Source organism: Loxodonta africana, chromosome 8 (assembly GCF_030014295.1).
Source record: "Loxodonta africana isolate mLoxAfr1 chromosome 8, mLoxAfr1.hap2, whole genome shotgun sequence".
Taxonomy (NCBI): Eukaryota; Metazoa; Chordata; class Mammalia; order Proboscidea; family Elephantidae; genus Loxodonta; species Loxodonta africana.
This window is the reverse complement of record NC_087349.1, coordinates 53,574,840-53,598,096: the sequence shown is the minus strand read 5'-3', so window position 1 is coordinate 53,598,096 and position 23,257 is coordinate 53,574,840. Positions and strand designations below refer to the sequence as shown.

General features: G+C 34.9%; 1 protein-coding gene across 1 annotated transcript in view; it reads left to right on the top strand.

The window, feature by feature from the left end:
* SEMA3A (semaphorin 3A) overlaps positions 1–23,257 on the top strand; it is a 234,642-nt gene that overhangs the window by 125,935 nt on the left and 85,450 nt on the right. Inside the window, exon 5 of the mRNA XM_003407174.4 lies at positions 16,204–16,297. Coding sequence (XP_003407222.1) covers positions 16,204–16,297 — 94 coding nt within the window. The remainder of the gene's footprint in view (positions 1–16,203; positions 16,298–23,257) is intronic.

Sequence of the window (23,257 nt, the reverse complement as noted above, 5' to 3'; positions counted from 1 at the left end):
CAGACCATACTCATGTGTATAGGGTTTATTAGGGAAGAAACAGTTACAATCCAGGCTCAGGAATACTCAAGATACAGTTCTTCCATCAGGACAGCCTCTTCCCAACCATGCTCACAGGAACACCTCTCCCTTGCCCTAGGCATCTCCCCAAAGGCACTCAGCTTTCTCTTGCATGGGCTGGGAAGCCCATCACACTGTCTCCTGCTGCTGGGTCTCTGCTTCCAGGTCTTTCCTGCCAAAGTTTCTCACTGTCTTCAGGGTTACTGCTTGCTCTCTCTGTCTCTCTTTCTCTCTCTTTCGGTCTCCTGCTTCCAGGAGCTTCTCAGCACAGGGAACCCAGTTCCAAAGGATGCACTCTCTGCTCCTGCTTATTCTTCTTTGGTGGTGGTAGGATCCTCCTTTCTGCTCTGGAATTGGTTCTCTTTTAAGGCAAAACTGACCAATCCCCTTGGTAGGCCACAGTTACCTTATCACACAGTCCTGCCCAATCTCTTGGATGGCATTTATAAGACCATTGCTAGAAAGGCCACACATAAAAGTAATCAAGTAATCAATTGCACCACATGTGCATATATGTATATATACATATATATATACACGTGTATGTATATATTGAGAGGGAAATTTATCTTAAGGAAATGGCTCTTATGACTGTAGAGGCTGGCAAGTCCCACCAGTCAGGTGTCAGACTGGAGGCTTCACTTCATTCACGTGGCTGTAGGGGCTGACAAACCCAAGATCAGCAGGTCCGATGCTGGCTCACTGCCTGTGGAGGCTGATGGATTCAAGATCGGCAGGTAAGACAGTAGGCTGCTGGGTCACATGCTGCAGAGGCTGACTAATCCCAGGATTGGCAGGCAATAGGGCAGACTGTTGGCTAAGTTCCAAGAACTGAAGGTCAGATGAGAACAAGCCAGATGCAGGATTCAGAGCAAGCAAAAGTCAGCAAGCTTTGCCAGGATGTCCATATATATATATATATATATATATATATATATATATATATATTGGATGCAGGCCACACTCCCAAGGAAACCCCCCTTATAACTGAGTGGCTGGTCACATCAGATCAAATCATGGAAGTGATTACATTATATCACAAAATGGAGGATAACTACATCATTACATAACTGCCAAAGTATATCATTATATAACTTCCAAACCACTGAGAATCATGGCCCAGCCAAGTTGACACACAACTTTAACCACCACATCTATTTTCTCAGCTTTTAAAGTAGACATGGCCTGTGAGTATGTCTGTATGTTTAAATAATTACAAGCATAATAACATGGTTAACCCAGAAATATTTTAAAATATATTACAGCTGCTAACCAAAAGGTCAGCAGTTCAAATCTGCCAGCTATTCCTTGGAAACCCTGTGGGGCCGTTCTACTCCATCTTATAGGGTATATAATGGGTATTCATTCTTCAACTTATTTAAACTAACTCCTCCAACTCTCCTTTTCGAAGCTGTATAATACAAAATATGTGGGAATACATGACAACTTACACTAATGAGTTTTTCACTACTCTCAATTTTTGTATGTGCTAATATTATCTCCACATCTAACATTTTTAATTTCTTGATGACAGAAATTAAAGTGTCGTATTTTTTTCAGAATTTCAAATGACTGTAAATAAACTGAGCAAGATGTTAATCAAGTTGTCAACTATTCTTAACAATAATTTATAATAAGGACTTACCATGTTTTCTTTAATAAAAATAGAGTGATAAAAATTTCCAGTCCATGTGAGTAGTATTTTTAAGCCTACAGTAAAATTTTCAATATCAGAGACCCTAATTAATATACTAAATGAAGATGCTTCATTTATTCCAGATTATGTCATGATAATTGTTTATTTGACGGCAAAGAAGTCTTGCTTATAAGTAGAGACTGGCTTCTACCAATGAGAGAGATTCATTTATAAATTATTCAAGTGTTCGCTATACTAGATTTTAAATAATGACCCAAGTCAATACAACGTGGTATAGAATGTCTCTATGGTGATAATTTGATATCAAAATAAGCCATCCAGTATCTTAATACTTCTTCTAGGATTGTTGTGCCTTTATTTTAGGTAGTTAACCATGTAGCGTTGCAGCATGACTGTCAAGAATTCTGGATAGAAGTCATTTTTTTCTAAATAAAGCAGAGGCATATTATTGAACAGCAGTTTTTATATAGATCAATTTAATGATAGAAAAAGTAATGAGTGAAAACCTATGGAGATTTATTATATTGTGACAAATAAAGCAGAGTTTCATATAACTTTGAAGTTTCCATTAATTTCTACATTCAGCCATGATTAATTGTTAAACTGTATAGTTCTTCCATCAGGAGACATGAGAGCAAGACCACAGCCATTCTGAGACCTTTGCTAGTAAAAGAACACTGAAGGAGGGGACCATTTAGATCATATATGCAATGATAAGTGTTGGTGACCAAGTGAGTTACAATACTCTAGTGCCTACGGTGGCCGTGCAGATTACAAAGATGAAGAAGGAAACGAGAAAGAGTAGAAATAGTTGGAATTACCCTATGAAAAGTCCTAAGTCCCACTTGTTGTTGTTGTTAGGTACTATAGAGTCAGTTCCGACTCACAGCGACCCTATGCACAACGGAATGAAACACTGCCGGGTCCTGTGGCATCCTCCCAATTGCTGCTATGCTTGAGCCCACTGTTGCAGCCTCTGTGTAAATCCTTCTTGCTGACAGTCTTCCTCTTTTTCACTGACCCTCTACCAAGCATGATGTCCTTCTGCAGGAACTGGTCCCTCCTGACAACATGTCTGAGACATGTGAGACACAGTCTCACCATCCTTGCTTCCAAGGAGCATTCTGGTTGTACTTCCTCCAAGACAGATTTGTTTGTTCTTTTGGCAGTCCATGATATATTCAACATTCTTAGCCAACACCACAATTCAAAGGTGTCAGTTCTTCTTTGGTCTTCCTTATTCATTGTCCAGCTTTCACATGCATATGAGGTGATTGAAAATACCATGGTTTTTGTCAGGTGTATCTTAGTCCTCACATACGTGGGTTTAAATTCAGAATTTCAAAACACCATGTCAGCTGAACAGGGAAGGACTCTGAAACAGCCTCAGTCCATGCATTGCCAGTTTGCAGATACAGATAATAGGATAAAGAGGTTCTGTTTCTTTTTTTAATAATACATGTGCTGCATGATCATTCTAAAAAGTGTTAAACATAGAGAAAAATTATGTAAATAGAAAAAAGGTAGCCAGACCCCCGAGCTAGAGACCTAATATTTTTGAATGCCCTTAAAGTTGTTTTCCTTGCATCTTTACAGAGTTGTCACATTGCTACATATTGTTTCCCTAATGATATAAAAGAAACATTATTCTAGGTATTAAAAATATATTTCATGGAGACATACATTTTGTTGTCTGTATCATAATCAGTCATGTAGATATAGCATAGTTTAACATCCCTCTATTACTGGCATTTTCACCCTACTTTTTGAGTATTCTAAATACCACAATAATGAAACTCTTTTGGTTGGAATCTTTCTTATTTTTCCCTTTTTTCTTAAAATATAGTTACAGAAGTGAAATAACTAAGTTAATATGTGTGAACATTTTTAACTATCTAACTCCCAGATTATTTTCTCACCAAAAATTTACAGAATTGTCTTATTCCTGCAATATCTTTGCCAAAACAATAATTATTTTTGAAATCTTTGCTGATTTGCTAAAAGAAAACATATTATTTCATTGTGACAACACTTGATTGACAAGGCTTTGCTAAAACAAAGCCTCCTATAAATAAAATGTTAATCCTTTTGGCCTCCTTGCTTCACAGATGGTATCTGTGAAAAATCTTGAAATGTAAAGAAACCATGCGAGTTGAGTCCAGTTCTTCTTACAGTACATATGCTCTTTACTGTTGACATATTTATATTTAGGTTGATAAAATTTCCCAGTGGTGCCTAATCACGGATATAACAAACACATTTATAAGAAGAAGTGGTACTATCACAGATTAGGATAAAAAACACTGCTGCTTTATGAAAGTATATGATTGCAAACAAAAAGTAAATATATTTTGAATGTAAAAGACTTAAAATGCACATATGGAAAGACCAAGTGAATTGCCCCAATATTTTACTTTTGTGAACCATTGCTTTTTCTCTTTGAGCTCACTTTAACAGTAGGTCTCACTGGGGAAAAACATTGTAGAGTAAATTGTTCATGTTCTGGAATTGCTCATTCTAGGAAAGATAGACTTTTCGTTTTCATTGCTATATACCTTGGGAGTTAGCAGCCATTCATAGCTGAATAATTATACCATGACAGGTATGTGATATCTGCATAAACTCAAATTAAAATTAAGCTTCTATTAAAAGCATAATCAGCATGAATTATGAACACATATGCTTTCTGTTTTCCTTGGTTTATACCATTAATTTTAATGATGACAGAAAGCAGATGAATTATGTCACTGATGTTTGTTTGGGGAACCCAAATAAATTCAGGCCCCTTAAATTTAAGAGGGCAAATCCTATTTAATCCAGCTGTAAGAATTGCATGTATGTGCATAATGTTACTGAGAGGGGAATGAAGAAAGTAAAAAACTAAAGGTTCACAAACTTGGAAACAAAGTGACTTCATTTATTTTCTGCATATGAAGTTAAAAATATGGTAATAGCTTCTACTCCTCTTTAATATATTAATAGTATGATATGAGAACCATACTATTAAATACAGTATTATCTGTCATGATCAATTAAGTTACAATTCATGAAGTATGGGCCCAAGTTAAGAAATATAATATGTAACAATACTTTATAGGAAATGTGTACTCATAAAGATAACATAAATAGGTTACCTGGCTCTGCTGTTTATTAGCTGTGTGACCTTGGCAGTCATTTTTTCTCTCTCTGTTTGTTAACTCATCTACAAAATTGGGATAATCATACTGTGTATTTTAAGAGGTTTTTTTGAGTACAAATAAACACATAACTCTAAAGAATTTAGGAGAGTGTTCTTGGCTGATAATTGCTTAACAAATATTATCTATTATATAATTGCTTAACAAATATTATCTATCATTATCAACATGGTAGCATAGCAAAGATATACTATCCATAGGGTATTTATGATAAATAAAATTATAGTTAACTAAATTTATATATTATTTAAGTACACTTCCATAGGTTGTTGTTGTTAGGTGCTATCGAGTGGGTTCCAACTCATAGCAACCCTGTGCTCCACAGAACGAAACACTGCCTGGTCCTGTGCCTCCTTACAGTCATTGCTATGCTTGAGCTCATTGTTGCAGCCGCTGTGTCAATCTACCTCCTTGAGGGTCTTCATCTTTTATGCTGACCTTATACTTCACCAAGCGTGATATCCTTCTCCAGGGACTGGTCCCTCTTGGCAACATGTCTAAAGTATGTAAGATGCAGTCTCGACAACCTTGCTTCTAAGGAGCATTCTGGTTGCACTTCTTCCAAGACAGGTTTGTGCGTTCTTTTGGCAGTTCATGGTATATTCAATATTCTTCGCCAACACCACGATTCAAAGGGGTCAATTCTTTTTCGGTCTTCCTTATTCATTGTCTAGCTTTTACATGCATACATGCGATTGAAAATACCATGGCTTGGATCAGGTGCACCTTAGTCTTCAAGGTGACATCTTTGCTTTTTAACACTTTAAAGATGTCCTTTACAGCAGATTTACCCAGTGAAATGCATCGTTTGATTTCTTGACTGCTGCTTCCAGGGCTGTTGATTGTGGATCCAAGTAAAATGAAATTCTTGACAACTTCGATCTTTTCTCTGTTTGTCATGATGTTGCTCATTGGTCCAGTTGTGAGGATTTTTTTTTTTTTTTTTTTTTATGTTGAGGTGCAATCCATACTGAAGGCTGTGGTCTCTGATCTTTATTAGTAAGTGCTTCAAGTCCTCTTCACTTGCATCAAGCAGGGTTGTGTCATCTGCATAACGCAGGTTATTAATGAGTATTCTTCCAGTCCTGGTGCCCTGTTCTTCTTCATATAGTCCAGCTTCTTGTATTATTTGCTCAGCATACAGATCGAATAGGTATGGTGAAAGGATACAACCCTGATGCGCACCTTTCCTGAATTTAAACCAATCAGTATCCCCTTGTTCTGTACCAATAACTGCCTCTTGATCTATGTAAAGGTTCCTCATGAGCACAATTAAGTGTTCTGGAATTCCCATTCTTCACAATGTTATCTATAATTTGTTATGATCCACAGAGTTGAATGCCTTTGCACAGTCAATAAACACAGGTAAACATACTTCTGGTATTCTCTGCTTTTAGCCAGGATCCATCTGTCATCAGCAATGATATCCCTGGTTCCACATCCTCTTCTGAAAGCAGCCTGAATTTCTGGCATTTCCCTGTCGGTACACTGCTGCAGTATATTAGTACACAGTGTATCTCATTAAATCTTTGGAACATTTCTGTAGAATATTACCATTTCATAGAGAAAAATATTGACACTTCAAAGAGATTTTAAAAATTGTTCTAAAGCATACAATCAATAGTTGATACCATGGGGAGTGGAATCCAGGTTTCATAATTCATAAACGATAATATTTTTACTGCGTCTGTACCTTAAAGGTCAAATAACAGGAAGTTTTGAGTCACTGAAAAGCCATGTAATCTGTGGATACCAATTTCAGTGAAGCAACGTTTGAGCAGGCACTGTGGAAACTGAAGGCACTGGGTTTAGGGGCCAACCTGTAGATGAATTTTCTGGGAAGGCTGTCTACCCTGATGGTAAATACCGTCCTTCCTTCTATTTTGGACCCTGATAGGCATTTCTTAGAAACTATATTTCTTAGAAGTTGTATTCAGTAATAAAATGTGCATAGATTGATCTTGTAGATCCGTGAGCATAAAGCTGAACCATGTTTTTATATAACTGGAATATTTTAAGTATTTAATTAAATAGGAAAAATGCATTCTATGCTGTAGCTGACTTTGTAGCTGTACTTACGGAAGGAAATTTTCTTCCCAAGGAGTTTGTATATATATATCTATGTGTTTAAAATAATGGCAGTTATTAAGTAAATTATAATTTTTGACTCAAAATATGTTAGCATCAAACATGGCTTAATTTTAGATTTAAAGCCAAATATTATAGCTAGTGTCCAGTATTAAAAAACTAATATTAAAAGAAATTATTATTTGTATAAGCAGACCTAAACATTCTTGCTGGTATGTCTTTTCTTTGAAGTTATTTTACTAATTTTTCAGTTAATAACAGTCATTTACTTTAAGTGATTTTTGTTTGTAGGGAAAGATGAAACACTAATATGATTTGGGTGTTAACATGGTTAAGTCAAAGACAGGGCTAATGTGTTATAATCACAGCAGAAAATTCTTCTTGCTTTATTCACATAGCATTACTTTTTAGATTTCCCAGCATTCAGTGACAGATCAGGGATACATTTCTTTTGTATCCTTCCACAATGTATATTGTTAAGTAACTACTTCTGACAGACTAATTTTTATGAAGCTTATTATTAGCAATTGCTTTTATATTCCTTTGAAGAGCCAAGGACCCTTAATAGCTCTCGATTTTGAAATAACTATGTGAATAAGAACATTTCATACAAGCCAGGAAACCAAATTTGAACTACTTGATTAGTAGAGGGATTGGGGCTGAAGCTTAATAGCTGAATTTATAAAAATAGGTGATTTCCAAAGAATAGTAAGTAGATAATGAAAAGGAAAAGGGATTTTTAAAAATCTAGATAATCCCTGCATTTACATACCTGGAAGGGGAAAAAGAACAATAGAAGAAGTGAATGTAGAAGTTTAGAGTGACAGGATCATAGAATCACATCGTGAAAAAGTAGAAGAATCCTTGCAGATTAATTTATTTGGGGACTTTTAAGACTGCGTAAGGTCCGTAGGATTGCTTATAAAATATATGTATGCTTTAGCTCCACTTTTAACCCGTAGCTTTTGCCAGAATATAAAAGGGGATTTTGACCCAACAGAGGTCAAGAAATATGAGCTACAAAGAAGTGACTTGGCCAAGTCACGACATACAAACTTCCTTTAGTCTGCCATAACGTGTAACAAGACCTACTTCTCCCCTCCCTAGGCTATGGCTATCGTTCTTTACCTGCCACTGGCTCTCAGTCATCCCATACATCATTGCCAGGCTCATCATATTATTTAATCTCTTTGATGCTGTTTTTCTCCAACTAAAAATATCACTGTCACTGACCTCGTCTGAATACAGACCAAATTGTTTATTCTAGCAGAGAATATGTTCCACAGTTTGGTCCCAAATTCATTTTTCAGCCTTATCTCCTAATATACATGTATATTCTTCATTTGTATAAACTCAGTATTGTGTTATTCCTCATTTATGAATTATATTTATTTTCTTTGCTGTTTTTGCTCATGCTGTTTCCTCTAGATAGAATAATCTGCCTCCCTTCTTTCCCCTGCCCTCTCTCTCTGAGCTCCTCTGACCCTCTGCACTTATGTCCAACACCTACACACACACACTCACACATCCTACAAAAATATATCAACGTATGAATCAAATAAAGCCTTTTTTCATATCCTGAAACAGAAAATTACCTCTCCCTATTTTGAACACCTGTGATTCCCCGTTTCCACTATTTTAGGGTTTGTCTCACATGATATTTCTAGTAGGCCCACCTTTTCATGTAGTGGCTAAAAGCATGAATTCGGAAGCAGACAGATCTGTTATCAAATTTTTACCCAGCCACTTGCTAGCTTTATGACTTTGAGTACTTAGTGTAAAATTTCTGAGCCTTAACTTCCTCATCTGTAAAATGGGTATAATATATATGATAATAGGATTGTTGTGAAGATTAAATGAAACAATATGCATGAGGTATTAGGATATTATTACCACTTAGTATTTTAAATGAAAAACAAAACTTATTGTTGTCAAGTCCATTCCCACTGGTGGTGATCATGGGGACCCCATATGAAAATAGCTGCCATTATATACACATAAACCCTGTAATGTCATGTGTAGGTAATGTAGTTATGTATTTATTTTGTTACAATTCTTGTATGTTCCTTAAGGTTAGCAACTAGGCTTCTCACGTTCATATTCCAAACATAGTACATACAAAGTATCAGCTCACTATATATTCCTGCTTCAATTAATATTGTATACTAATATTTTAGTAAATTTATATTAATTAGTAAAATCTCTAAAATAAATAGAGGAAAATACCAACAGGAAATTATTTTTTTCCATAAGTAGAGAATTATATTTAGCAGTCCCAAACAACATCTCCAGTCTCCTGTTGCACTTGCCTGCATCCCAGAGATGCCTGGAGTAATTTCTACTGAATAAAACAATGTCAGAGGAAACAGCTCTATTGGAATGATGGAATGCACAGAGGAGGTATTACACTGGTCAAAAAGATTTGTAAGTTCTGCCCAGGAATATTCTGATGATTTTACCTCTCAGTGAATAAGGTGCTATATTATAGTGACAATATTTATTGATATGCTTAATATGAATAATGAATGAAGAATTACAATTTTGATCAAAAATTGAGGAGAGACAGGAATGTTAAGGTAAAAGCAATGTAAGGTTATACTGTTTGTCATTATGTCATCATTTTTCTTATCTTTAATGGTAAGAGAAACTTCATATTGAATGGTATAACAAATATCAATAATATATTCATCATAATGTATATACCATTAAAAGGTCAAAAAAAAAAAGTTGCCATCGTGTGGATTCCGACTCATAGCAACCCTATACGACAGAGTAGAACTGCCCCATAGGGTTTCCAAGCAGTGGTGGTGGATTTGAACTGCTGACCTTTTGGTTTGCAGCCATAGCTCTTAACCAGTGCACCACCCGGGCTCCGTTAAGAATTTAGAGTATCATTATTTCCCAGAATTCACTTTAAAATTTGGTTTAATGTTTGAATTTAGTAGTCTGAGTTGTGCCGTACTAGTGTATCCATGTCAGTGTAATATTCCTTAGTTGTTAAGGCCTAGAGACCAGGACTATGTGTTCTTTGGGTATAGTTTTCCCACAGAGCTCTTCTACTCAGTCACTAACTTATTTATTCATGCTTTTTTTGAGCTTTAACTCAGTGCAAAGCTCTTTTAGTATTTGAAAGAGAAAATTGAGCAGGAAAAAAAGAATACATGCATCATTGATTATCAAGGTTGATGGTAACAAATTCCAGAAGAAAGGTAGGAAGAGATTACTATGCAAGTTCCAGGGGAAAGGATTATTTTCTGTCGAGAAAAATCAATGAATATTTGATAGACTGGGTAATATGACCTAAAGTTAAAATAATGGGTAAAATTATACGCACATAGATAATTGTTGTTATGGGGTGACATTGAGTCTATTGTAACTCATAGTGACCCCATGTGACAGAGTTTTCTTGGCTGTAATCTTTTAGGAAGCATATCACCAGGACTTTCTCCCATGGAACTCTTGGGTGGATTCGAACTATCAACCTTTTGGTTAGCAGCTGAGTTCTGAATCATTGTAGCATCAGGTCTCCTTTTACTCACGTAGATTGCTGTTGTTAGGCGCTGTTGAGTCAATTTCAACTCATAGCAACCCACATAGATCAGAGAAAAGTAATTCTAAGTGAAAAATGCATGACAAGCAAAAAAAAAAAAAAGGGCATACATTTGTTCGTCTGTACTGCCATCAAATATTACTTATTGTAACCACTGGTTTAAGAACAAAACAAAGCTAGTGCTCTCAGGATAATCCCTCCTCCTAGATCTCATATAATTTTTCTACTATGATTGCAGTCTAATGTCAAGTTTTCCTTTCCCTGAGGCCCTCTGGTTAATAACTCTCTATTCCATACCACTAAGATCTTAGGACATGGGATCTAGAGTTACACTGTTTAATTGAACTTCTCTGCAACAATGGAAATGTTCTATGTCTTCATCTACCCAGTATTATAGTCAGGAGCTCCACGTAACTACTGAGCACTTGAAATGTGGTTGAGGCAAATGAGGAACTGGGTTTTTACTTATTTATTTTAGTTTATTGTGCTTTACGTGAAAGTTTACAAATCAAGTCATTCTCTCATACAAAAACTTATATACACCTTGCTGTGTACTCCTACTGCTCTCCCCCTAATAAGACAGCTCATTCCTTCTCTCCACCCCGTATTCCCCGTGTCCATTCAACCAGCTCCTTTTCCCCCCTGCCTTCTCATCTCCCCTCCAGACAGGAGCTGCCCACATAGTCTCATGTGTCTACTTGAGCCAAAAAGCTCACTCTTCACCAGTATCATTTTCTGTCTTACGGTCCAGTCCAATACCTGTCTGAAGAATTGGCTTTGGGAATGGTTCCAGTCTTGGGTAACAGAAGATTCAGGGGCCGTGACCTCCAGGTTCCCTCTAGTCTCAGTCAGACCATCAAGTCTGGTCTTTTTATGAGAATTTGAGGTCTGCATCCCACTGTTCTGTTCCATCAGGGATTCTCCATTGTGAGGAGCTGGATTTTTAAATTTTAATTAAAAAAAAAAAAAACTATATGCTATTAGTGTCTACAGTATTGGACAATGTAGATCTAGAGTCACCTATTTAGGAAAAGTAACTTCCAGATGCTATTGATCAACAAATGGATTTCCTCTGGGCAAAGTGTAGTGTGCCACAATACTTGCTGTGAGATCCTGTTATACCGTTTCTTTGCTGAAGCTGTAGTTATACCCTAGATAATCATTACCCTTGTACTATTATGTAATCTAGATATACATGAAGGAAAACTAACAAATAATGTCTTCAGGAATCTCCGAAGGCTTCTTCTAGGAAGTGACATTTGAATTTTTTCTTGAAAGAAGGGATGTTCACCCTGAGGTTGGGCCTTGATGGTGCCTGATGGGAGGAAGAAGGGATTTCAGGTGGAGATGATAAGGAGCAATTAAAAACACCCACACATTCTTTACATACTATCTAAGGTTTGGTTATGGCATCATTTTATGTAATTTCTTACTAAAAAAACTTAACTCCATCCCGGCTATACATTCTTTTCTTTTCTCTTTTGTTTTTTTAAGCAAACATCCTGTGTATTTTTATCATGTAAAAAAAAAAAAAAACTAAACTTGCAAATTTGTTACCTAAATTTATTACCTGGACAAGATTGAGATTTAGGAGATTTATTGCCAGGATGTCACCAGTGGTGTATAATTTATAAGTCTTTGGAGTAGATATTAGCACAGTTACTATTTCCTCTAATGCCTTACCTCACCACAGCCTAATAACATTCAGGAAATCCAAAAGACAAAAGGGAAAGAGTGGCCTTGAAAGCTAAAAATAATCACTGAAAACTGATGCAACTGTGTAATAAAATATAGCACAATAACTTATATGATATGCTCATAGCATCTGCTAAAGCAATTAGACTCCATGCAACTAGATTTCTTTTCAAATGTATTACCGAAGGAAAACTTGTTCAGATCAGTAAGACATATTGGCCATGCAGCTTAATTGTGTACATTGGTTTTTGGGTTTTCTGTCTTATTACTTACATATGTGATTTATTTAACACTCTGCCAAAACAGAAAATCATTGGGTAGCAATCAAATTTTGGAAAGCCTTCCATGTAGAGCTAGATAATGAAGTAAGTGATATATTACATATGACAAGATAGAAAGTTAAAATGCAGTTATATTTTTTACACAGTGTGAGAATGGATCAACATACATAATCACATCTAATAGGCCTTGCTCACTAGATGACAAACCAAACCCAGTGCCATCAGGTCGATTCCGACTCGTACAGACCCTATAGGACAGAGTAGAACTGCCCCATAGAGTTTCCAAGGAGCGCCTGGTGGATTCGAACTGCAGACCCTTCGGTTAGCAGCCATAGCACTTAACCACTATGCCACCAGGGTTTCCCACTAGATAACAGAAACAACAATATTAGTATATCTTCATATAAATCACATTAAATTTACCGGTCATTGTAAAGAGGTTAGATTTTCAATCAACAGTTTTTGTACATTTAAGGATATTTAGTGATATTGCAAATTTTAGAGATTCTCAATAAAATATTTTAATGAAATGGCAGTTACAGTCACTTTGAAAGAAAATCACAGATTAAGAAAAACAATATATTTTTCAAATTAAATGCTTTTTTTTAAAGAAAGTTTTTCATCAGGACCTTTGTCTTTTTAAAGAACAATTCTCAATGCCTTGTGGGAGGTCAAAGCATTTGTGTATATATTTAACCTAATTTCCACCGATGAAAATGTAGGGAGGCATTCTCACTGTGGCATGAGAGATTTCAATCAGTATAGGAAAGGATTCTTTTATCGTGGCAATTAAAAACAATGAAACAAGGAAATCAATGAATTAGGGGGGGACCCACTAAGTATGTTATATATATATATAAAATGTATAATTATAATAAATTTTCACATCAACCTTATAAGATTTTCATATCCTCCTTTTACAAATGAGGAATCTGAGTCTCAGAAGAGTTTAGGGACTTGTCTGAGACCCAGAGCTAATAAAAGGCAGAGCCAGGGTTAGCACCCAGTTCTGTCCCATTTCAACACCCTTGGACCTCATTACTGTATGCAGTGGGTATGAATTTTACACTACAAACATTTGCATGTAAGAAATATTATTTTACTTTCCTATTCAGAAATCAAATTATATGTATTCCAGGTCCCCATCTCACTAAGGCTAGGCTAGAGAGGAAATTCAATTTGTTTTACTTCTCTGTGGAATCATATAAGAATATAGAAGAATTACATGGAAGGTACCCAAGAATCTAAGAGAGTTACATTAAAAAAAAAAAAAAAAAAAGATTTTATGTACCAGGAAAAGAGGCAAGGAACCTAGTATTTATTTATGGGATTGAGCAAAAAGGAAGAAAGGAAAAGGAGAGCAGCTTTGAACATATTACCCCACCATGACGAAAGATAGTTTTCATCTTCTCTTGAACCATAACTGGTATGCTTTACCTCTTCTCCTATGAAGTCTAACCCTTTACCGTGTAAATCAAACATTACATGAGGTTGGAAGTACTTAACTATCTTGGCATTGTCTAATTAACTTGGACATATGATCCCAGACAAAAAGTGTCTCATACATTGAGGGATAGTTCCTCTATCCTTGTTAGTACTGTAAAACGTCTAATGACTATAAGAAATATATAATCTTTACAACAATATTTTCAACCATACCACCACTTCCCCTGCTACTTCCTCTAAACCATGAGAAATAATCACATGCACAAATTTTAATATTTTCCTTGATTTATGGCAGTCGGATGTGGATCTTTTACTGAGCATACTGACTTTTCACTATTTCTTTTGTTTTAATCAAAATGCATCGAAATATTTTAAAAAAATATTTGTGACTTGTGGGCTTTTCTTAGCACATGTCAGTAAGTCTCACATTAAAGTTTTAATATCCATGCACCTACAATAAATTTGTATTTGTAAACAGGTTTGGAATTTGCTGACATATATGTGTCCTTAAGTAATTTTTTTCTCATTTTGCGAGGAAAATTTGCAATAATGATAACAGCTTGTGTTAAATATTCATATTACTTTGTTAGAGTGGTAATAAGAGCAGTAATAATAGAATAAAAGATATTGCATTTGTAGTTTATTCTGCCGTTGTTGAAATGTTTTATTTAAATTCTTTGTTCTTTATAATAAACCTGTGGGGTTAGATACCCTTATCTATATTGACTTTTAGGGACCAGACCAGAGGCTCAGATAAATAGTGACTGAAGAGCCACCTAAGCCTGGCACCTAGCGCACTGTCTTTCCCATTATAACTTATCACAATTCTGGGAAAGCCTATAAATTAATACACAATGTGAGTTTTAGAACCATCATTGCTTATAGGGTAGCTTAATTGCCAAATATAGAATCAATGCAAGTATACAATGTGTAATTCTCACTCACAGTAATAAAAATGGAAAACACTTTTGGTTTGCTTCCTTTTCACTTTTCCTCCCTAACTCAAATGCGGTGTAAGAGTCATAATTTGAAACCATGCCATTAGCTCCATCAGAAATATTAAATGTCAAATAAAGGGATCCTTATTGACCATAAAATGAACACCATTTACTGTTCTAAGATAGAAAATACTTTTATGTGAACAGTAGAGAAATTGCCAGAAAAAAAAAAAAAAAAAAGCTATTTTATTTCAGTCTATGGAAAAGCTAATGTGCTACTGGAAAAATCATACATATTCAGACCTAATGAATTCCCAGGGCACCTGGTTCTGAAATGAGTGCTCCAAATATCCCAAGTTTGCTCCACTGTCACATAGTGGTTGCAGAAGCTAGACACATTCTGACTGCGGAGTCTCAGGCATGAGTTAAGTCCTTATCAAGGCTTTGGTTATAGTGCTTTCCTGCACAATTTCTACCTGGGAGCATGTGTATATTTTAATTCATAGTCAAATTTTTGTTCCCATTTCTGGGTACTTGGATTCAACTAAGCCAACTTTCCTGTGATAACATGTGTCACCTTTGTGTTTGTTATTGTGATGACAGCACCTCCAGACAACCTGCCTCAATATACAGTTTGATATTTCCCACATAGAGAGCTGGCTGAGGATAGTTTGGGGTGCCTTATCACCTGCCGATGGGGGTAACTCACAAGTGCTTGAGAAGCATGCAGGCACCAAAGATATAGGAAGGACTTATAGAGGAAGTGACCTCTCTGGGTATTTAGTACTTCCTTTTGGAAAATACAGAAAGATGAGATAGTGTATCTTTTATAGACATCCAGTAGAGTCAGTTGCTATTTTTCTTCTTTATATGAAGACAGAAAAGGAGTCATTTTATCTAAATTTAAAATTCTTTCCTTCAGGAACCAGTAGAATAGCTCACGGCATACCTGTGTGGTAAAATGACCACACTCAACACTTATCATAACACTTCCTGTTCTTTAAAGTTTATTTACACATTATTACTTACGAGCAACATCCTAAATGCTACTAAAAATTGCTGAGCTACTTTCACCTAAAACACAATTAAAAAAAAATTTCTGAGCTAAGTAGATATTTGACTAATAGCTATGTTTTAATCCATTAAATATATTTTGTCATCCATAAAATTCACACCATTGAAGATATCCCTTGCTATTTGACACACATACTCAAGCTCTCTTTGTTTAACTAACATGTTCAAAATACTTCCTTTTATAAATAAGTTCAAGCCTTCTTTTTCTTATCAACAGGATAACATTTTTAAACTGGAAGACTCACATTTTGAAAATGGCCGTGGGAAGAGTCCATATGACCCTAAACTGCTGACAGCCTCTCTTTTAATAGGTATGTAGTCAACCATCAATTCAGCAGTGAATTTTCTGTAGATAATAACCAGCTTGTGTGTGCTTTTTTTTATCTACTGAGATTTTCCATTATTCGTTTTAAACTATTTTAGGAGAGTTGTGATATGTTCAAATATTTTGAAAATGGAGAAGAAACACTAAATGTTGTTTTGACTATGACACTATCCAGTCTGTGATTCTTTTTATTCAGAATGGTTTAATAGTATCTTTCAAGTGGCCTGTTCAATCACTATACATCCCCACATGAACTTTGAAAATTTTTATTTTGTGAGAAAGTGTTTTTGGTTTTCATTTCATGAAAGAAGCATTTAAGAAGAGAATTTTGACAAATCAGAAAGAAAGAATGAGATTCAGTCAATCTTGTTCATTGTTGTTCCAAGATTTGTCACACTCTCAAGATTTGGACAAGTTTATCAGTAGGATCAGTCTGACTGGGGTACAATTGGCGGAGACTCATTGCTTTACCTGGAGCGAATTGACCCATCCTCATATCTTGTTGGGTGTGTCAGCCTAGAGAAAGCCCTCTGAATTCTCCCTTTTGTGACCTTGGCTCCTGCTCTCTTGCACCTCCTCATTCTTTTTCTTTATCTAAAGAAAGTATATTTTGTAATTTCACAAACCTTCTCTTCCATTTTTTTTTCTTTCCTCTTTTGCATTGCAAATAGGTGGTGAATACGTAGTCATAATGTGTGGGCTACGAAGGAAAAAAAGTGAGAGAATTTTAGTCTGTATTGAAGGATAAAGAGTATATTCTATACCCTTTCACTCACCTCCGGACTTGGATTAAATAAAAACACAAACAAAAACTGATAGATCATTAAGCATTTTTTTTTTTTTTTAACTTTGAGCACATCAACTTAAAACACATAAGATTCTGGGTCGTGATTCTTTTACTGAATAAACCTTTCTATAAAACTCAAACCCACTGCTGTCGAGTCGATTCCAACTCCTAGCGACCCGATAGGACAGAGTAGAACTGCACCATAGAGTTTCCAAGGAGCACCTGGTGGATTCAAACTGCCGACCTCTTGCTTAGCAGCCGTAGCCCTTAACCACTATGCAACCAGGGTTTCCAAAGCTTTCTATACAATCTATATAAAAAAAAATTTTTTTTTAATCTATATAAATGATGTAATTTTTGTTTTTCTTTCAAATATGAAAGTAATTGTTTCATAACATAATAAAAATATTTGTGACACTTTTCACATATAAAATTTCTAATTAAATGTCGAGTAATAAATCTAGATTTTAAAAAGTACATTTAGGTTTCTATCTGATGTATCCTAAGTTTATAATGTTTTCCCAGTCTTTTTCCTTTTACAAATAACTTTTTCCTACTCAAAAAATGAAGCTTTAGTCATATTAACTCCAGCATTATCTATGAAGATATATTCTTCCAGTATTCTCTAAAGTATTTAACACTGTTTCAGTGACCCCTGCTCTATAAAGAACAAAACAATTGCATTATGAATTATCACCTCGATTGCGTTATAAATGCGGACCGTTACAGTCCATTTAATCCATTTAGCAGCATTTTAACAAAAGTTTAAGACCTAAAGGAAGGCAGCAAATTTAGCACACTTGTAATTCTCTTATTTATGGAAGGCCTAGTGATTACATGTAGATGATTTTCTTAAGGGAACACACTGAAATTTAAAAGCCGTTTCAAACAATGGGGGGGAGTCATACCTTGTTCAAACTTGCAGCCTATACTTATTTAAATTGCACACTATGAAAAAAGATGGGTATTCCTGAAAAAGCAGTGTATAAAATTGTGCCTCAAGCAGCCTTAATTTGTGGTATGTTCCTCAGTAGGGATTTGTTTGATTATTTATTTTAATATTCAGTTGAGAAAGGATGATGACAAGTAGATATTACATAGCTCGTATGGTATGCAACCACACGAAGTCCACAAAGAATATGAAGCTGCACGTTTTATTTTATTTTATATTAGAAATTCTTTGAAAAAGCTTTTGGGTTTGTGAAAAGGAAAATGAATGAGGGAAGTGCAGTGAGTTGAGAGGATATCTGGCTAAAAATGAACAGTAGGCATGAGAAGCAGCCTTTAAATGGAAGTCCAGACATAATCTATCCAATATGGTAAAATAATTTAGTAAGCTTCAAAGGTATAAAGATTGTGCCTACTGACAGGAAATTTTATTCCAGCCAAAATACATTAATTTCTGAATCGGTTGAATAGCATCATACAAAAGAAGGAACAGACCATACTAAAATAGTAAAATCCCTTAAAATACCCACAATGCCATTTTAATTCAAGAGCTGTAACTCCCTTTATTGAGGTTATTTGCTTCCTTTATAACGATGCTATAAATTCTCCCTCTCACAGTACATTTGATTTCCCTTTTTGGGTTTTTCTTGGCATTTTCTCTTGTGCTGCTTTCAAAAGAATGCTTAATGATTGAATGGAGCTTTTTAACACATATATACTCTACAATACTTCCAAAACATTTTTACATAAAAAAGGTAGCAACTGTCTGAAATATGCAGGTTGCACATTTTATATTACAGAATGGACATTGGGAAAACCTATCTTCCCAAAATGTTTTGGATACCATCCCCTCATTTCAGCACATAACATGGAATGTTTCAAGGTGGTGCCAGGCTGCTTTCTCCTCTAATACTAAGGGAAAAAAATCAGGCTTGGCACAAACCATTTATTGGTAAACTGGCCAGAAAGCTCTTGGCAGCAGTTTCTTTTGAAACTATCGATCCCACTGTTAAGCAGTTTCAACCAGTAGTAAACTTTTAAAACTGAATGACAACTTGAATTTTTTTTAGTTTCCAGAAACTATCGAGGTTTAGTATATCCTCTTTCCAAAATGCCTTGGGTTTTTTAAGCTAATGATCATAGGAAATTATGGATCTTCACATGAATAATACCTAGCCATCGAAATAAGTTTCCAAATCCTATAACATGTCCTACATTTCTCAAATCGCCTTAGTAAAGTTATTTTTCAAGTCTCTTTTAACAAAGATTATTTTATCAAAATGGAGTTGTTCCAGTATTTATTTTTAAAATGTTTTTATTTCATCCACCTGCAAATATTTTTATGACTTTGTTTAAATTTTCTTTATGAAAGGTAGCAGTCACTCCCCTGCTTAGAATAAATGCCAGGTGTGAGCATAAGACAAGAATAAAACTCAGTATTTTCCCCACTAATTATCACCTCACATCTTCACAACGTGAAAGCAATAGTTAACTCGAGAGAAGTTTAATTTCCTCATTGAAGTTTCTTCCAGGCATTTCAGCACTAATTATTTAGAAATATTTCATGGCTAAGAGATAAAATTGAGATCTGTTTCAAAGTTCTGCAACTTTTAGCTAAGATCCTCAAGTTGGAATTCTACCTCGCCCCAGGAAAGAGAGTACCAGCATAAAAAAAAATACTAACTTGGTATTAGAGCAACAAGGTACTTCCTAAATTAAATATAATTGAGAAAATTATATGAAACTCTCTGAGCCTCAACTAACTTATGTGTAAAATAAGATGACTATATTAATTCCAGTAGTTTATTGTTAGGATTAAATAAGACAATGTAATTATACACCACTATTTTGGGTGCTTGTATATTTCTGGAATATTTTTTTATGTGGAAGGAGAAGGAAAAAAAAGAAACAAAAAAAACCAGTGACAGTGTTTGCCACTGGGGAGGCTGGGAGAGAGATTTTGTACCCAGATTTTATATTTTCCATTTTCACCGTGCATACATATAAACTACGAAAAAGTAAATGTTAATTTTAAAAGGACAACACAAGTAACAGAGGCAGCATATTGTATTTATTGGAATAGAGGAGGTACCCAATAAAAGTAAAAATGTAAGAAAATTGCTGTTCTATTTCCATACCCTTTCACTCCAAGGGAATGGGTTTCATCCATGCTCTGTGTGTGTGTGTGCGTGTGCACGTGTGTATGCATGTGCGTGTGTGTGTGTGAGAGAGAGAGAGAAGGTTCTTTTGTTCCTTCTGTTTCTGATTACTGTAACTCTGTGAATGGAATTTACTTAAGGTGTTAACAACATAATGGTTTGGTCTTTAGGTTTGTTTGATTTTTGCTCACATCCATGTCACACTTTTCACCTGCGGTAGTAATGCTTCAATTTCATCAGGAAATGTTTTTCTCGCCTTCTGTTTCTCCTCACCACACCCTTCTTAGGAATTGTAATCCAATACGTTAACTGATCTAAGCCACATTTTTACTTCATTTTGAGCTTTGAACAGAAAATCCAGAGTATATATGAACTTTTGTTTAATACACATGTCTCTTGGTATCTCAACCATGGAGGAAATGCAGCACTAAACTTTCTTCATCTCAGAATGCTTTCCTTAGCAACAGAGAAGAAAGCTTACAGTTAAGAAAGAATGGTGGTGTACTCAAATATCAGCCTTTATATTTGACAGTTTCTAGATGGGTGGACACATCTGTCAGCACTAATTTATCTTAGACCAATGAATTATTTTTGCAACATTCAAACTCTCTATATGGTATTTTTCAGAGAGGAGCTTAATGACTTTGTTCGAGAGAGCGTACCCCACTACATTTTTTGATATATATAACAATTCCTCAAGTATATTTTTCTAACATCAGTTTAATAAAATTGGACAAACATTATATTTTCTTTCACTAATACATTAATATATATGGAAAGCCCAAAAGTATGCACCTGAATCATAATGCCACTTGAATCATTGTAGAAAACATTCACCTAACATACTATTTCAGATTTTCAAGAAGAGTTCTATTAGAGTCATAAAACTGACAAAGGAACACAATGCTCAAGAACCAACATATAATTTGATAACTTCATTAATGACCTGGGAACTATAAAATAAGTTTGGCAAGTAGGTATTTTGTTAAATGTATCTTTTCTCCAAAAATAACCCAACAGAGATACAGTACATTTCTTATAGTCAGGTTCTTAAGATCATTTTAGACAGTCATAGAATGTAACAAGTTTTTAATGTATGGTGAAAGTACTCAATGATATTAAATGGAGTATGCTCTGGATTGATTTAATATTTCTGCTTAATGAGCATGCGAAAGTAGGAAATTCTTCCACCTATACTTTTGGGCCAAAACAACAAAGATGTCATAGCTTTTCTGAAACAATCATCAGTATAGAAATCTCTGCAGTAAATCTCATCTAAAACCTAGCACTAAGAAAACAGTTATTGACATGCTTTGTGAACAATATGAGAAAGTGTTCTTCGTGGCTACCTAATCATCTGGTACCCTCCAGCTCACAGAAATCACCCTGACTCTAGCCAAAAATAATATTCAGATGGGAGGTAATTTCCTATGGCTGGAGGCAACTGGAGCCTAAACTGCACCTTCCTCTAGCTTATAAGTCAATTGTTCAGTTTAATTCTATTCTTAGTAATAAATTGAGTCAGTAGCTCCTCCACGGAGCCTTTCTCTGATGACCTTTCCATCTGTTGCAAAAGAGAAAGAAAATTGGTCTTACTTCCTATGCCTTCCTTTTGTTGATTTATGCCTTTGTCACGTGGGAGTAGATAAAAAGTTATAAAACAGACAAACGGGTAAGAGAAACAAATAGGTTTCTAAATCCAAGTAACAGTTTCATTTGCTGTTTTTGTTATTTCACCCCCACTCAGTGTATATAATAATAACAATCATAATTGTGGCACTGACTCACCCTAAAACAAGCTGAATGACAAAAAAATGATAAACCACTAATTATGTCATTTTTTAATCTTCTATTTCTGAATACACCACATCGAGGACATGGTCAGTCTATCTACACTCTGATATGAAATTGTTGATTTTTTTTTTTAATTTTTAGTTTCTATTTTTACTTTTTCTCCTTTTAATTACCAATATTATGATTCAAGTGGGTTCAATTAATAATTTAACAGTTTAATTTTTCAAAAGAAAGAGGACGAAAGACATTCTTTGACCAATATTCCAACATGAAAATCTTTGAAACTGGTATGCGTATTTCAAGCTGCTTTACCAACATATTTTTATCTAATACCTTCTTATTCACACGGACCAAGAAATATCTTTCACCTTAAGTTTAAAAATCCATCGCTTGCATTTATCAATTATTCATAAAAAGATAGAATATTAGCCTTAATAAAAATGTTACGGTGATTGAATATAGGTTAATATTAAGAAAATATAGACTTCAATATTTTAAGGTCCCTTTGAAATTATAGATAGCTTTTATTTATAGCATTTTTTGTGATTTTTACAACAAGGTTCCTTCTTTGCTTTCTGGTCAGGTGTAATACTTTGGAACACATTATGGTTAGTTAGAGTAAGTCAGGTATGAACTTGATAATTAAGTGAAGAGAACACAAGGTGCTTTTGAGTTCAAAGACACCACTCTGAACCATTAGAATGATGTATGATCACTCTTCATTTAGCTAGTAATTTCTACTATATATATTTTATAACCATTTTTATTATTCTTAATTCACAGCAATTCAAAAAAAATGACCAGCGTTTTACAACTCAATTGTCAAGATAGGTATCTTTCTATTCATCTTGAAAACAGTAACTGGGAGCTGTTCAGTGTTTGTCTATGTAGCTATCCTCCACTCCTCTGGATGTTCTCCAAAGCTGAGTCAGTTGGACAACTATGAAACGAATTGTTTTAGGTCGGACCACTAGGAATGTCTGCGTATACTGCAGAGTCCTTACTTGCAAGTGGGAATTGAAGATGTAAACAAAGCATATCATATAAAGAATCATATAAGTAAGATTTTCCCATATGCATTTATAATTCAAGATTCACAGAAAGTCTTCCTTTATTTAGCAAATATGAGTATCTCTTGGAAATGGCAGTGCTATATAAAATATTTAAGTTATAATTTATTTATGCCTGCTTTAGTCTCTAAATATTTTTCAGATCAATGAATCAGAAACATTAACATATCCAAAACAATCAATAAAAT